This window comes from Sinocyclocheilus rhinocerous, unplaced genomic scaffold (genome assembly GCF_001515625.1).
Source record: "Sinocyclocheilus rhinocerous isolate Xijiao unplaced genomic scaffold, SAMN03320098_v1.1 scaffold4208, whole genome shotgun sequence".
Lineage (NCBI taxonomy): Eukaryota > Metazoa > Chordata > Actinopteri > Cypriniformes > Cyprinidae > Sinocyclocheilus > Sinocyclocheilus rhinocerous.
This window is the reverse complement of record NW_015626061.1, coordinates 10688-23080: the sequence shown is the minus strand read 5'-3', so window position 1 is coordinate 23080 and position 12393 is coordinate 10688. Positions and strand designations below refer to the sequence as shown.

The following is a 12393-nucleotide window of genomic DNA, read 5'->3' as shown; positions in this document are numbered from 1 at the left end:
ACATTGATAAATGAGAAAAACACTCTGAAAATAAAAACAATAAACTAAATAGCAAAAAAAGTAACATCGTCTTCAAATAAACTGCTTTCTTTGTTGATTTCACTTTCGCTAAACGCAGTTTTGAATGCGCTGCCAGCGTTTTCGTTTTTCGCTTTCCAAGTTTTTGTTTACGCTTCGCAAATTTACGTTCGCCATTCTGTCACAAACCTCTCGTGAGGGCGGGCTTAACAGCGGTTCGCTCTTATTGGCTCGTGAGATTTTGATCGGCGGCTCATTGAACCGGAAGTAGTTTTTCAGTGGCGCGTGCGCATGTCTGGACTGTGGAGCTGTAAGTAGTCTACACTAATGGTAATAAGAGTATATTAAAGAACATTAATGATAAAACACGGATATTTTCCACATCAGAAGAAGAAGACTAGGGTTATTCGAGATGAGTAATCGGGAGGCTCACGGAGCGTCGTCAACATCCTCCTCAGCAGGACATTCGAGGCAGCCTGAGGTAAGTTTGTTGTAACTAAGATAAATAAAATAAAAATAAATCGAGATATAAGTTTTATTCCTGTGCAGAATGCAACAGTTGTGTCTTTATTTAGATTGTTAAGTGTTTGTCACGTATAGGTTTGTTATTTACATGTCTGCAGTGCACTTATGTTATGTACTGTAGTTTGATTCAGTACGTTAACGTTACCTTGATTGCTCTTTATACCCCAACATTTTGCCACCTTGGAATTATAATTTTCTGAGCAGTTTTGAGATATTGAGCTTCAAAGTTTTTGCATACCATACTCCTTTGTAGATAGAACCTAAAAATCACATAATGTAAATAAGTTGTCACAAAATACAAATGTGAATAACTAAATTTTGACAAAAATGTGAGAGAGAACCTTATAATTCCAAGGTGATGATATGTAATATATTCAAGGATGTTGCGTGTATTTTTAGCAAAGATCTCAGACTGATATTTATTCTGCAGCAAGGCTCAAACCTTGGTGCTGATGCTGCATCAGCTATACATAACATCATAGAGGTGTTTAACCATTCGCTGGGCAAAACCAGCACGAGTCAGGGGCAGTGTCCGACTGTGGAACAAGACATGGCCAGGTTTCAGTTTGCAGACATGACTAAAAACAATGATACTTCCTGTTTGCAATACAAATTTTTCACATTCCCTTATCAGATGCTTTTATCGAAAGCGACTTACAATAGAGTTGCATAAGCACTCTGTCACAGTAATAGTCAGAGAAAATTATGAGGTCTACTGAGTTTCTGATAAACACAGAATTGTTCTATAAGTTTTCCTTAACTAATTTTTCTATTATTCATTTCTTGAAGGTCTTTCCCAGGATTAAAAAAAAAATGTGGGTCCAAAAGACGTCTACCCAGCTGTAATAAACCCACAAAGTTCTGTAGATCTTGGAAACCATTGATGTTTTCAGTGTTCCTGTTAAGTAAAAATTCTGAAATGACCCCTTCACCAGCTGAGGAACTTCAACTCATGCAGGCAGGATTGGGAAAATGAAATCTCTCAATGAATGATGATTTGACTCAGAGGTGATACATATTTACTTAATTAAAAACTATGCTTCACTCTCTCAGCAAATATTAGAGTAACTTTATTTGTAATGATTTGTTGTAATTTGGATTTTAGGTTTCCAACTTATTTACAGATGCGTACCCCAAAATGAAATCAGCGTCCGGAGGATGGCTTCTCTATAAGTCAACTGGTATGATTTTGACACCACTACCAATTCAGTATAATAAAAGTAACTAGATTCAGAGTATCACACAAGGCAACTAGTTTAATGTAAATATGCACGTCATTCCATTTATGTATGTACATTTAAATAGGTTGGTATAGTCAATATTCATGTTTTTAGCAATTAAACATAATTCAAAGTTAATTAACACACAGTGACCAGAAAAGTAATTAAAATTTAATTTAAATTAAATTATTTTGAAGAATGGCTGAGCTGTTTATGTCCATACAATGAAAGTCAGTTTTGTTCAAAAATCCCTTTACTCCCCATTACTCCCACTTTCATTATATGGACAAAAACAAAACGGACATTCTTCAGGATATCTTATTTTGCTTTTGACTATCAAAAAGTCAGGTTTAGAACTCCATGTAAATAAGCTTTTTTAACCTCCATTATCAGCCAAATTCCAGTATAACTAATATCAGTGCATTACTAGTATGATTATCAGGTTAATTTATATTCTTGTTTTAACACTTTATTTTGTGCATGTGAGTTTATTTAAATGTTTTCCAGAAAGCACTTTGTAAGACTAATGTTAAAAGATGACAATGATATATAAAACATTAGTTATACATATTTGTAATATTTATTATTCAGGTGGACAGGGAAGGAGGCGGCTGAATCTTGTTCCTCCAGAGTCGGAAGGGTACTGTGGCAGTACCATCAGATGTGCAACTGGAGGTGGGGGAAGACCATGATTTATATTGTCCCTTTACAGGATGAATTTGAATTATCCCCCCTTCCATCTGATGCCCAGGAATTTTCTTTAATGCCAAAAGCAGAATGCAAGAAATGCTATAAAATAATGCCATTGCAGATTCTTGCTCTGCGTGTCAGGGAATGTGATGCTCTGAAATGTGAAACACTTTCAGACTCTTGACCCAGATTTTTTTTTTTTTTTTGATAATTGATAACCTCTTGAGTAACTTCTGTAGACTGCATCTGGAACTTTTTGTTTAAATGTAATGTTTTTGTCTATTACCAGGAAACTGATTCACCACCAGCATTTGAAGAAAAGGTAATTTACTTGTATGGGATAACATCATTCTGACTGCTTTTATTTTGTATTTTACATAATTTATTTTTAGTCGACAGATGCAAAGTGTCCTGTATGCATACACTTTTCCTATGATGGAATTGGAGGTCCATGCAAGTTACTGTGGTGACTTGGAAAGGTAATGCAATACACACATAGCAGTGTAGAAACAGCAGTGTAATTTTGTGCTGCATGATGTGATGTAGATTTTGACATTTCTAGTTAGATCTTGAGTCAGAACATTGGATTTCAAAAGTATGTTTATATGGCAGATGAGACTTTAACTATATATTAAAGCACTGAATTAAATGTTTTTACTTCACATGAACAGTATTATATTTTCACAATTACATTTTCTTCCTAGTCCAGTGTCCCTTCAATCGAAGAGCCCTGATACAATGGATCCACAAAATGAAGAGATGTCATGGTACATAAAAAGTAACATGAACATTGATATGTAATAATGTACTTGTATAATTTTATAACTTTTTTTATTATAATGCTGTCTCAGCCATTCCATGCTGAATATTTAAAAGATTTAACCTTTGAATATAAAAACAATTTACAGTGAGGAGGATGTCCTACGATGGCTAGCGGCTCAAGTTGACACCTCCAAGGAATTCTGCATTTGTGTGTCCAGAATTAATTTTGTGGAACGAAGTCTGTTACTTTGGAGGCGACAAAAGTTAATCTCCCCAGTCAACACTTTAAAGATTACTTTCTTAGGAGAGGCTGGAGTAGACACTGGGGCTTTGAGAAAATAATTCCTGACAGGTCAGGATTTTGTTTTGTACTTATTTTTTTGTACATACTTTGGATTTCTTGTTAATTTGTTCTGGTTACATTGTTTTTTTTTTGTTGTTGTTGTTTTTTTCCCCCCTGTCTATAGAATTGATTGGCAGCATAGAGACCAGGGTCTTTGAAGGGGAGGAGGGCAAAGGCAAAATGCCAAAATATTCCCTGAATGATGTTGACAATGGCCTGTTTCGGTAAGTGTTTCTCATCAAAGGAATTGGTCACCTAAGAATGAAAGTTGTCAGATGTTCACACTCATGTCATTCCAAACTTAAATGGATCGTTCACCCAAAAATAAATTTCTGTAATCATTTACTCACCCTCAAGTTGTTCCCAACATGAATTAATTTCTTTGTTCTGTTGGACACAGAAGAAGATATTTTGAAGAATGTTTGTAACCCAGCAGTTTTCGGCCCCATTGACTTCCATAGTAGGAAAAAAAAGTACCATGGAAGTGAAAGGTGCCCGAAAACGGTATGGTTACGGTTACAAACATTCTTCAAAATATGTTCTTCTGTTCAACAGAACAAAGAAATTAATTCATGTTTGGAACAACTTGAGGGTGAGTAAATGATTACAGAAATTTATTTTTGGGTGAACTATCCCTTTAAGTGAGCCTTCTCTGTGGAAAGAAATTGAACTTGTTTCAGGGTGAACTATCCGTTCAAAAGCAAAATGCATTTTAAACATGTAAGATTCATATCACACTAACTGGAAAAATTGTATTATACTGCATTTCTTTTTTCATTGTCATTTTAGAGTTGCTGGGGAAGTTTTTGATGTTAGCCTTGTACAGGGTGGCCCAGCTCCAAGATTTCTACAGGGCTGGTGTTATGATTTTCTGTTGAGTGGAACCCTTGAAAATGTTACCAAGGATAACGTTTACGATGCTGAGTTTTCACCACTGATTAAAATGGTATCCTAAAACAAATTGTCTTAGTGTCTTTCTGTTGCCATGTATTCTTTTTTTTAGATGTTTAACACCGTGTTTTTTTTCCCCCTTTTAACTCTTTTTAGATTGAGGAGACTTCAGAGTTGTCATCTTACAAAGAACAGATTGTCAACTGTGGCTACACAGGGCCTATAAACGAGGACAACAAGGAGAAAATAACAAGGTTTTACTCTATGCATTAGTTTTAAATATATCTTCCATAGAGAATACAATCGATTAGATATTAACATTGACTGAAATTTGTTTGTTCTATTTCTGTAAAGAGCAATTGTGATGCATGCAGCTGCTCGTCGAAGCCTCATGCTTCAGCAGCTCCGTGAAGGGTTACAACTTTACAATTTGATAGACATCATGGAGAAGAACAGAGAAGTGTGCCGCAGCCTCTTTGTTGTGCAAGGTGGTGATGATAAGGTGATTTCAAAAACCTACTATTTGCATTGCTGTTATAAAATGTTAGAGCACAAAATAACTCCTATTTTTTTCTTTCTATACTGCATGCTGTTTAGATAATGTTTGCCATTTTCTGTCTTCCTGGCATGTTCTTCAGGTGGACTCCCATTACATTATGTCACATCTAGTCCCACAAATGAGTGAGAGTGGCACTCTAAAACATGCCAAAGAGGTGAAAATCCTGAATCACGTCCAGGATTTTCTCATGGAGCTTGAAGGTAAGTTCGTATTCACTTCAGATGTCAATGAATGCAAATGTTTATTATAGAAGTCCACTGATAGAGTATTTTCACAGACATTGATTACAAAATATGTCTGATAACTGATTGATCACAGATCATTTACTTCAGTCTTCAGTGTCACATGATCCTTCAGAAATCATTCTAATATGCTGATTTGATGCTCAAGAAATATTTATGATTATTATCAATATTGAAAACGGTTAACATTTGAATAACATAGTGATACTTTTTTAATATGTTTGTTAATTTTATATTACATTTGTAACATTTAAACTTCACTGTCACTTTTGATCAATTTGATGAATAAAAGTAATAATTCATCTTTTTTTAATCTTACCAAAAATATTTTAATGGTTTCATTGTTTCCACAAATATTTTAAGCAGCAAAAACTGATTTCATTGATGATGATGATAATAATGAAGAAGAAATGTTTGTATCAAATCAGTATATTAGAATGATTTCTGAAGGATCATGTGACACTGACGACTGGAGTAATGATGCTGAAAATACAGCTTTGATCACAGAAATAAATTACATTTTTAAAATGATTAAAATAGAAAACTTATTTGAAATTGAAATGTGCGTTTACTGTACTTTTAAATAAATGCACCCTTGGTGAGCACAAGTGACTTCTTTCAAAAACATTAAATGTTTCCAACTTTTGACTGGTACTTTAATGTACAAGAAATGGTGAGAGGAAAAAGGGAAAGAAACGGCTTTATTAATACCGTTTGTTCTAATGTTAACCTTGTCTGTAAACTTGCAGTTTTCTAAAGCAGCAGTACTATATGTAGTAATGTCATTAAATGTCTTAAATACATATTGTATATTTTACTGCCCTAGATGGCGATACTCAGGATGAGGAGGCACTCTCTGTCCCACGGGTGATGCAGTGGCTGACTGGTCAAGCACATAGGCACCTGCTTCTGTCAGAGAGACAAGCCTTTTAACTCAACAGTTATTTTAAAGGCTTGTCAGAGAGACAAGCCTTTAAAATAACTGTTGAGTTTGATCACACATGCATGCAGCGAATAAATATTCTAAAATTAAATCTGGTCTTACATCATTAAAAATGTTTTCATAAGAGTCAACTGAAAAGTAGACTTCATGCCATCACAGTCTGTCAAATTTAATGGATTGGCAAGAGGGGCGTAAAGGAGGATCTTTACCTGTTAATAATGTATGGCTTAGTCTGGAGTGGCCTATTTGACAGTGTAGATTATTACTACAGTGCATTACCATAATTAATCAAACTTCAGATGTGCCACATAGTGGTTGACAGAATGCATTTGTCCATGTAAGCATTTACACTGAATGACAAGAGTTAAACTGTGCCAAATACCTTGCCCACTGAAGAATGAAATTCATATGCGTTTTCAATTATTTAAAGCATTACGGTCCATGCACACTGGCATGGAGTGAGCAGAGCAGAGCAAGCATTTTCAGTTCATTCCTATGGAAGTTGAGCATGGGTGTGAAGCTCATCTTCTAAAGGAATGAATTGAAAATGCTCAGTCTACTTCGCGCCAGTGTGCATGTACCGTTAGTCCATCTAAAAATTCTGTCATTCGTCATGTCATTCCAAACCCGCAAGACTTTCTTTCATCTTTGGAACTCAAATGAAGATATTTTTAATGAAATCCAAGAGATTTCTGTCCCTCAATTGACAACCTACACAACTATTAGTTTCAGGGCCCAGAGTAAAGACATCATTAAAGGGGTCATATGATGCGATTTCAATTTTTCCTTAGAAAGGCGGGGGGCATAGATGAGAAACAATAATGTACAGTATGTGGAAAATAATGTGTTTTTTGAACTTTAAACCGCATAAACACATTTCATTACACCAAATACACCAAATAATGTTCTTTTTAGCAGCATCATATGACCCCTTTAAAGTAATCCATTTGACTCCAGTGGTTTGACCTCAATTAACAAAAAAACATAATTTACCACTTTATTTGCAAAATATTTTTCTTTAAGGTGTATTAAGCATCAATACACATGCGTGTTGTGTTGACACAAAGCAGACGTTGTTGCGTGAATGTGCTTTGAATAACAACATTTTGTAATAAAGTTGTAAATTGTTTTTTGCACAAATACAGCACTGGCGTGGCTTCATAAAAATGAGGTTAAACCACTGGAATCACATAGAGTACTTTAATGATGCTTTAACTACCTTTCTTGGCCTTGAAAGTGCTAGCTGTGTAGGCTGTCAATGTAAGTACAGAAATCTCTCAGATTTCATCAAAAAGATCTTCGTGTTCTGAGGATGAACGAAGGTCCTACGTGTTTGGAACAACATGAGGATGAGTAAATGATGACAGAATTTTCCTTTTTGGGTGAACTAACCCTTTAAGGTTAAGGAAATGAAGACAGAATTATAGTTTTTGGATGTTGAATCCTAACTTTGCATAAATGCTTAAAGCATACCTCTAAATCTGGCTCAGCCACTGGTGTCTGCAACATTCCAATGTGCCAAAGCTGTTCTGGTGAAAGATTTCCCTCTGTTCTGATGGGATGGTTTTTCCAGCTACCCATGAAGCACTTCAAGTCAAATTTCAGCCGTGGAAGAATGGCATAGTGCACACAAAAGAGGTGCAGTTCATCTGACAAATCAAGCACTCTCTCTTCTTCCATTGCATGCAGTACTTCATAGTATTTACAAGAGACAGCTGACCAAACATGGCACCATAGACGCTCAATTCTAAAATAAAAAGACACATTAGTATGGTCAAAACATAGCTTACAAAAAAGCAAACAGTTTGTCCATAGTAAATCATGTGAAGTATGATAGTATCCCAAATTAGTGGCATATCAACATTAGGGGCAGGTAGGCTGAAGACCACCAGATGTGGTGCAGTTGTGCACTTTTAGAGTGTTAGTTCACCCAAAAATGACAATTCTGTCGTCATTTACTCACCCTCATGTCGTTCCAAACCCTTAAGACTTTTGTTCATCTTCTAACCACAAATGAAGATCTTTAAAATGTTATCTTTTCAAAGAGAGCTTTCTGTCCCACCAGTAACAGCCAACATGACTACTACTTTCAAGGCCTCATTTTAACCTCATGTAGTACGGTGCTCTTGCGAACGTGCATTGAAGATTAATATTTTGTTAATTAATTAGTAAATTAAATTTTTTTTCATCTTCTAACCACAAATGAAGATCTTTAAAATGTTATCTTTTCAAAGAGAGCTTTCTGTCCCACCAGTAACAGCCAACATGACTACTACTTTCAAGGCCTCATTTTAACCTCATGTAGTACGGTGCTCTTGCGAACGTGCATTGAAGATTAATATTTTGTTAATTAATTAGTAAATTAAATTTTTTTTTTTTTTTTGCACAAACAAAGCACTTCATTTGTGTTCTGGAGATGAACAACAGTCCTACGGGTTTGGAGCAACATAAGGGTGAGTAAATGACAATTTTCATTTTTGGGTGAACTAACCCTTTCAGACATAATATGCTCCGCAAGAACATTGGCAATTGCTGTACCAAATCATGTTGACATCCCAGGGGAATTAAAAAGGGGTCTAATTAATTTCTCTCCAAGTTCGAAAGAATCTTCAGGAAATGTATCTGAAATTGAAACTATCACCTGCGGTAACATGGGAACATTGAAAGCCATTTAATCCTCCATGTTTACCATGCATGGGGTTAGACCCCTTTCCTCAGTTGTACAGGGATGCAAACTCGTTAGGTGTGAAAAAGGTGACAAAAAAATGAGCATGCAAATTATAAGTTTTAGTGACCACGCAACACAGCAACCTCACGTGAATGAGTAACTTAAGAAGGCATGAGTCTGTTGATAGGCTTGTTCGATCTGCATGGGCTATGCACAGACCAATCGGCGTATGACATCAAATTACCGCGAGAACGTTTCAAAAGCATAAGGAGTCGTATGCTCTCCAAAATGCTCTCGCGGTACTTTGATGTAATACGTTGATAGGACTGCGCAGCGCCGATGCATCTCGAACAAGCCTGAAGTCATTCACCATGACTCTGCAACCCCCCCCCTCTAAAACTCATCAGATCTAGACAAATCACAATAATGACCTATTTTAAATTAAAAATGGCGAATTTCGCCGAAAGGTGACAAGTTTGCATCTCTGGTTGTAAAAGCTGTTCACACTATACTTCCCACTTCAGTGATTTCCATTTATAACCATGTTAATATGAGAGACAACACACTCAAGCTCATGCACATTTTGGTGCGTTCCTAAGTTCAATTTTGGAGAATTCTGACCTTAAATTCATATTACATGAAAATGTGTGACCGACAGAATGAATTAAAAAAACACAAACTTTAAAGCTGCAGGGCAGCAGCATCACAGGAAAGTGGAGTAGATTGTATGTTTTAACAATTTGTATTTATTTTGATGTTGAATGTATGCACTTATACAAGGTGCTGTAGAGTGTGACGTCATACTGATTGTTGCAGTGTCTGTAGAAATTCAGATTGTAAAAACATACAATCTACTCCACTTTCCTGTGATGCTGCAGACCAGCAGCTTTAAAGGTGGTGTTATTTTAATTCAGTTTAGAGGTCACAGCATGACATGTTGATCTTCTGTCGGTCACATCTTCACACGACATGAATTCGAGGAAAGAGTTCACCAAACTTGCACTTTCTAACAGCAATATGAGAAAATTATTTGCATGAGCTCGCATTTTCAGTCTCCCACAACTAAATGGGTAGTCAATAGAACAAATAGTGTAGCGTAACCACTCCTTTAAGTTGAGATTTGGCAAACAATCTGCTCATGGACAGTGAGCTTTCAACATTAGATTTAAGGTGTTTCAGCTGATTAGAGATGTTTGTGTGTGGCATCATGTTGGGTAAGACACGTTACTGTGGCCCACCAGAAATAAAGAGCCTGAGATGCAGCTTTTAATGGTTGGACCTGTGGCTTGTACCTTTGATTGTGCACGCTTTTTCCAGAAATGAAGCTGCCTCTGCCAGTTCCTCGTACAGAAAACATGCAACGTGCAATTTCCACATTTTCAACTCCCTGGTCACCACGTACTCCGGAAGAGATTTAAGCAATACAAACCCACAGTTAATGAGCTTTAAACTGTTTTACAAGTTACTCTAACTCTGTTTAATTTTAAGCACACACTACTGATTTTAGCCCTGACTAATCACTTTCAGTTTGTAGGCTGCTAACAAAAGCCTGAAATCTGAGGCAAATCAGTGCTTGTTCATGCGAGCAATGATCGCTTATTATGAATTATCAAAGAAGCGATCTGACAGCAGATTTGTGAAAGTGAAGTGACATGTGGCCAAGTATGGTGACCCGTACTTGGAATTAGTGCTCTGCATTTAACCCATCCAAAGTGCACACACACAGCAGTGAACACACACACTGTGAACACACACCCGGAGCAGTGGGCAGCCATTTTTGCTGCGGCGCCCGGGGAGCAGTTGGGGGTTCGGTGCCTTGCTCAAGTGGGAGGTGAAGGTGTATTGAAGGTGGGAGAGAGCGCTGTACATTCACTCCCCCCACCTACAATCCCTGCCGGTACGAGACTCGAACCCGCAACCTTTGGGTTACGAGTCTGACTCTCTAACCATTAGGCCACGACTTCCCCATTGTCATGAACCATAGTTTCAGACACTGATAAATCATGATGACCAACATGTAGTAAAGATATTTTTACCTTGACGGCCACCCATGTTTGTGAACACCCTCCAAAAAGAATGAGAAGGCGGTCGATGATTTGTTTGCAGCAGCATCAAGATACAGGATCTATAAAAAAGGGGTCCAAGAGAAAGTTTTACACAGAAAATTAAACAAAGTTTTCAATAGAACATTGCTATAACCTTTCAAGTGTAAAAACAAACCATATTCAGACTTTGACAGTACCTTCCTAGAGAAACCATCAATCCCACCAAATATCACAATGTTGAATCTAAGGAAAAATTCAGATATAAAACCGTTCTGTCTACTGTTAGTAATTGATATGCAAAGTCTGATGCACAAAAGTGGAAACACTTCCGGAGTTTCGAAGTCGGCATTGGATTGGTTGAATTATACAGGATTTCCGGGAGACGTGTGTGTCAAGTTCTTTAACGTTCCGCTGGAAACAAGATGCCGTGACGCCAAACCCTTACGAAAGAAGAAAGCCGTAGTGTTTACAACTGTGACGACGAGCGCTTATCAGGATCAACTAAACGCTGGATTCTCAAAGTATGTAAAATATTTAAGTTTGCGGCACAGAATCTTTCAAATATGTCAGAGTTTTACACACTGGTCTGTTATTGAGGCAACATTTCCACGCCCCGAAACGTGCCGCTGAATGAAACGAACTGTGATTGGTTGTTTGACATGTCGGTCAAACGGCCTCATGGGCGGGCTTGGCCAAAGAAAGCTGCCATGAATTCCAGACCTTCAGCCATCAGTCTGAAGGTCTGGCTAAGCGAGACTAATTTTTATAGCACTACAGCACAGATTTAAGCAGCAGGAAATAACGACCATGGTGCAAACGGAATAATTTCTGCCGCGGCGCAGCTCCAAGAGAAAATGGTAAACGGTCATTGTTCAGTTGAAGTCATCTGCATTCGAAAACCTAGGCTGCTGACATGCTGCATCACCGCCTATCAGCTAATGACTTCACAGGCAGCGTTTGTGCATGAAGGTAACTCATGAAACTGATATCGGACATGCTTCTGAGGCAGCTTAATGGTTCAATGATCTACAACAAATAGAACGAGCTTGGTGATAACTAAGCAAATATTCAATGATTTATTTGATCAACCATCACAGGATAGAACACACAGGATTGTGGGTATCAAGGCAGCAAAGGATACATCTATTCTGCCTTTTAATATCGACCAGATGAGGTATCTCAGGAGGCAGGAATTGAAGCTAATTTTGGATTCGACATGTCTCGATGACTTCCTACCTTGAAATGTGTCTTTGTGTACCTTGAAAAAGCATTTTCCAGTTTCGGATGCAGCTGTCAGTTCAGCATTGATTCTGCTCCTGTATCAGACACGCTTGTTCTGTCTAGTCGTATTGGAAACATGCTTGTTCTTAAGCTTGGTTGTTATTGGGAACATGCTTGTTCTTAAGTTATAGTTGTATTGTTGGGAACACGTTTGTTCCAGAGCTATCTGGTTGTTATTGGAACATGCTTGTTCTAAAAGCTGTAGT

At 37.3% G+C, this 12393-nt stretch overlaps 1 protein-coding gene and 1 long non-coding RNA gene across 2 annotated transcripts; both read left to right on the top strand.

The window, feature by feature from the left end:
* Positions 1-459: 459 nt before the first annotated feature.
* On the top strand, positions 460-1691 carry LOC107710023 (uncharacterized). The gene is made up of 3 exons (XR_001636550.1): positions 460-499; positions 1333-1551; positions 1649-1691. It is a non-coding gene; the product is annotated as an uncharacterized LOC107710023 (long non-coding RNA).
* Positions 1692-3391: 1700 nt separating this feature from the next.
* On the top strand, positions 3392-6258 carry LOC107710014 (G2/M phase-specific E3 ubiquitin-protein ligase-like). The gene is made up of 7 exons (XM_016514695.1): positions 3392-3567; positions 3683-3782; positions 4348-4504; positions 4606-4703; positions 4804-4951; positions 5088-5208; positions 6077-6258. The coding sequence occupies exons 2-7, from the start codon at positions 3739-3741 to the stop codon at positions 6181-6183; spliced, it is 675 nt and encodes a 224-aa protein (XP_016370181.1). The 5' UTR covers positions 3392-3567; positions 3683-3738; the 3' UTR covers positions 6184-6258.
* The last annotated feature ends 6135 nt before the right edge of the window (positions 6259-12393 follow it).

Coding starts and splice junctions, on each gene's coding strand:
- LOC107710014 (XM_016514695.1), top strand. CDS start 3,739: ATGCCAAAATATTCCCTGAATGATGTTGACAATGGCCTGTTTCG. Junction 3,783..4,347: donor GTTGACAATGGCCTGTTTCG/GTAAGTGTTTCT, acceptor TTGTCATTTTAG/AGTTGCTGGGGAAGTTTTTG. Junction 4,704..4,803: donor AACAAGGAGAAAATAACAAG/GTTTTACTCTAT, acceptor ATTTCTGTAAAG/AGCAATTGTGATGCATGCAG.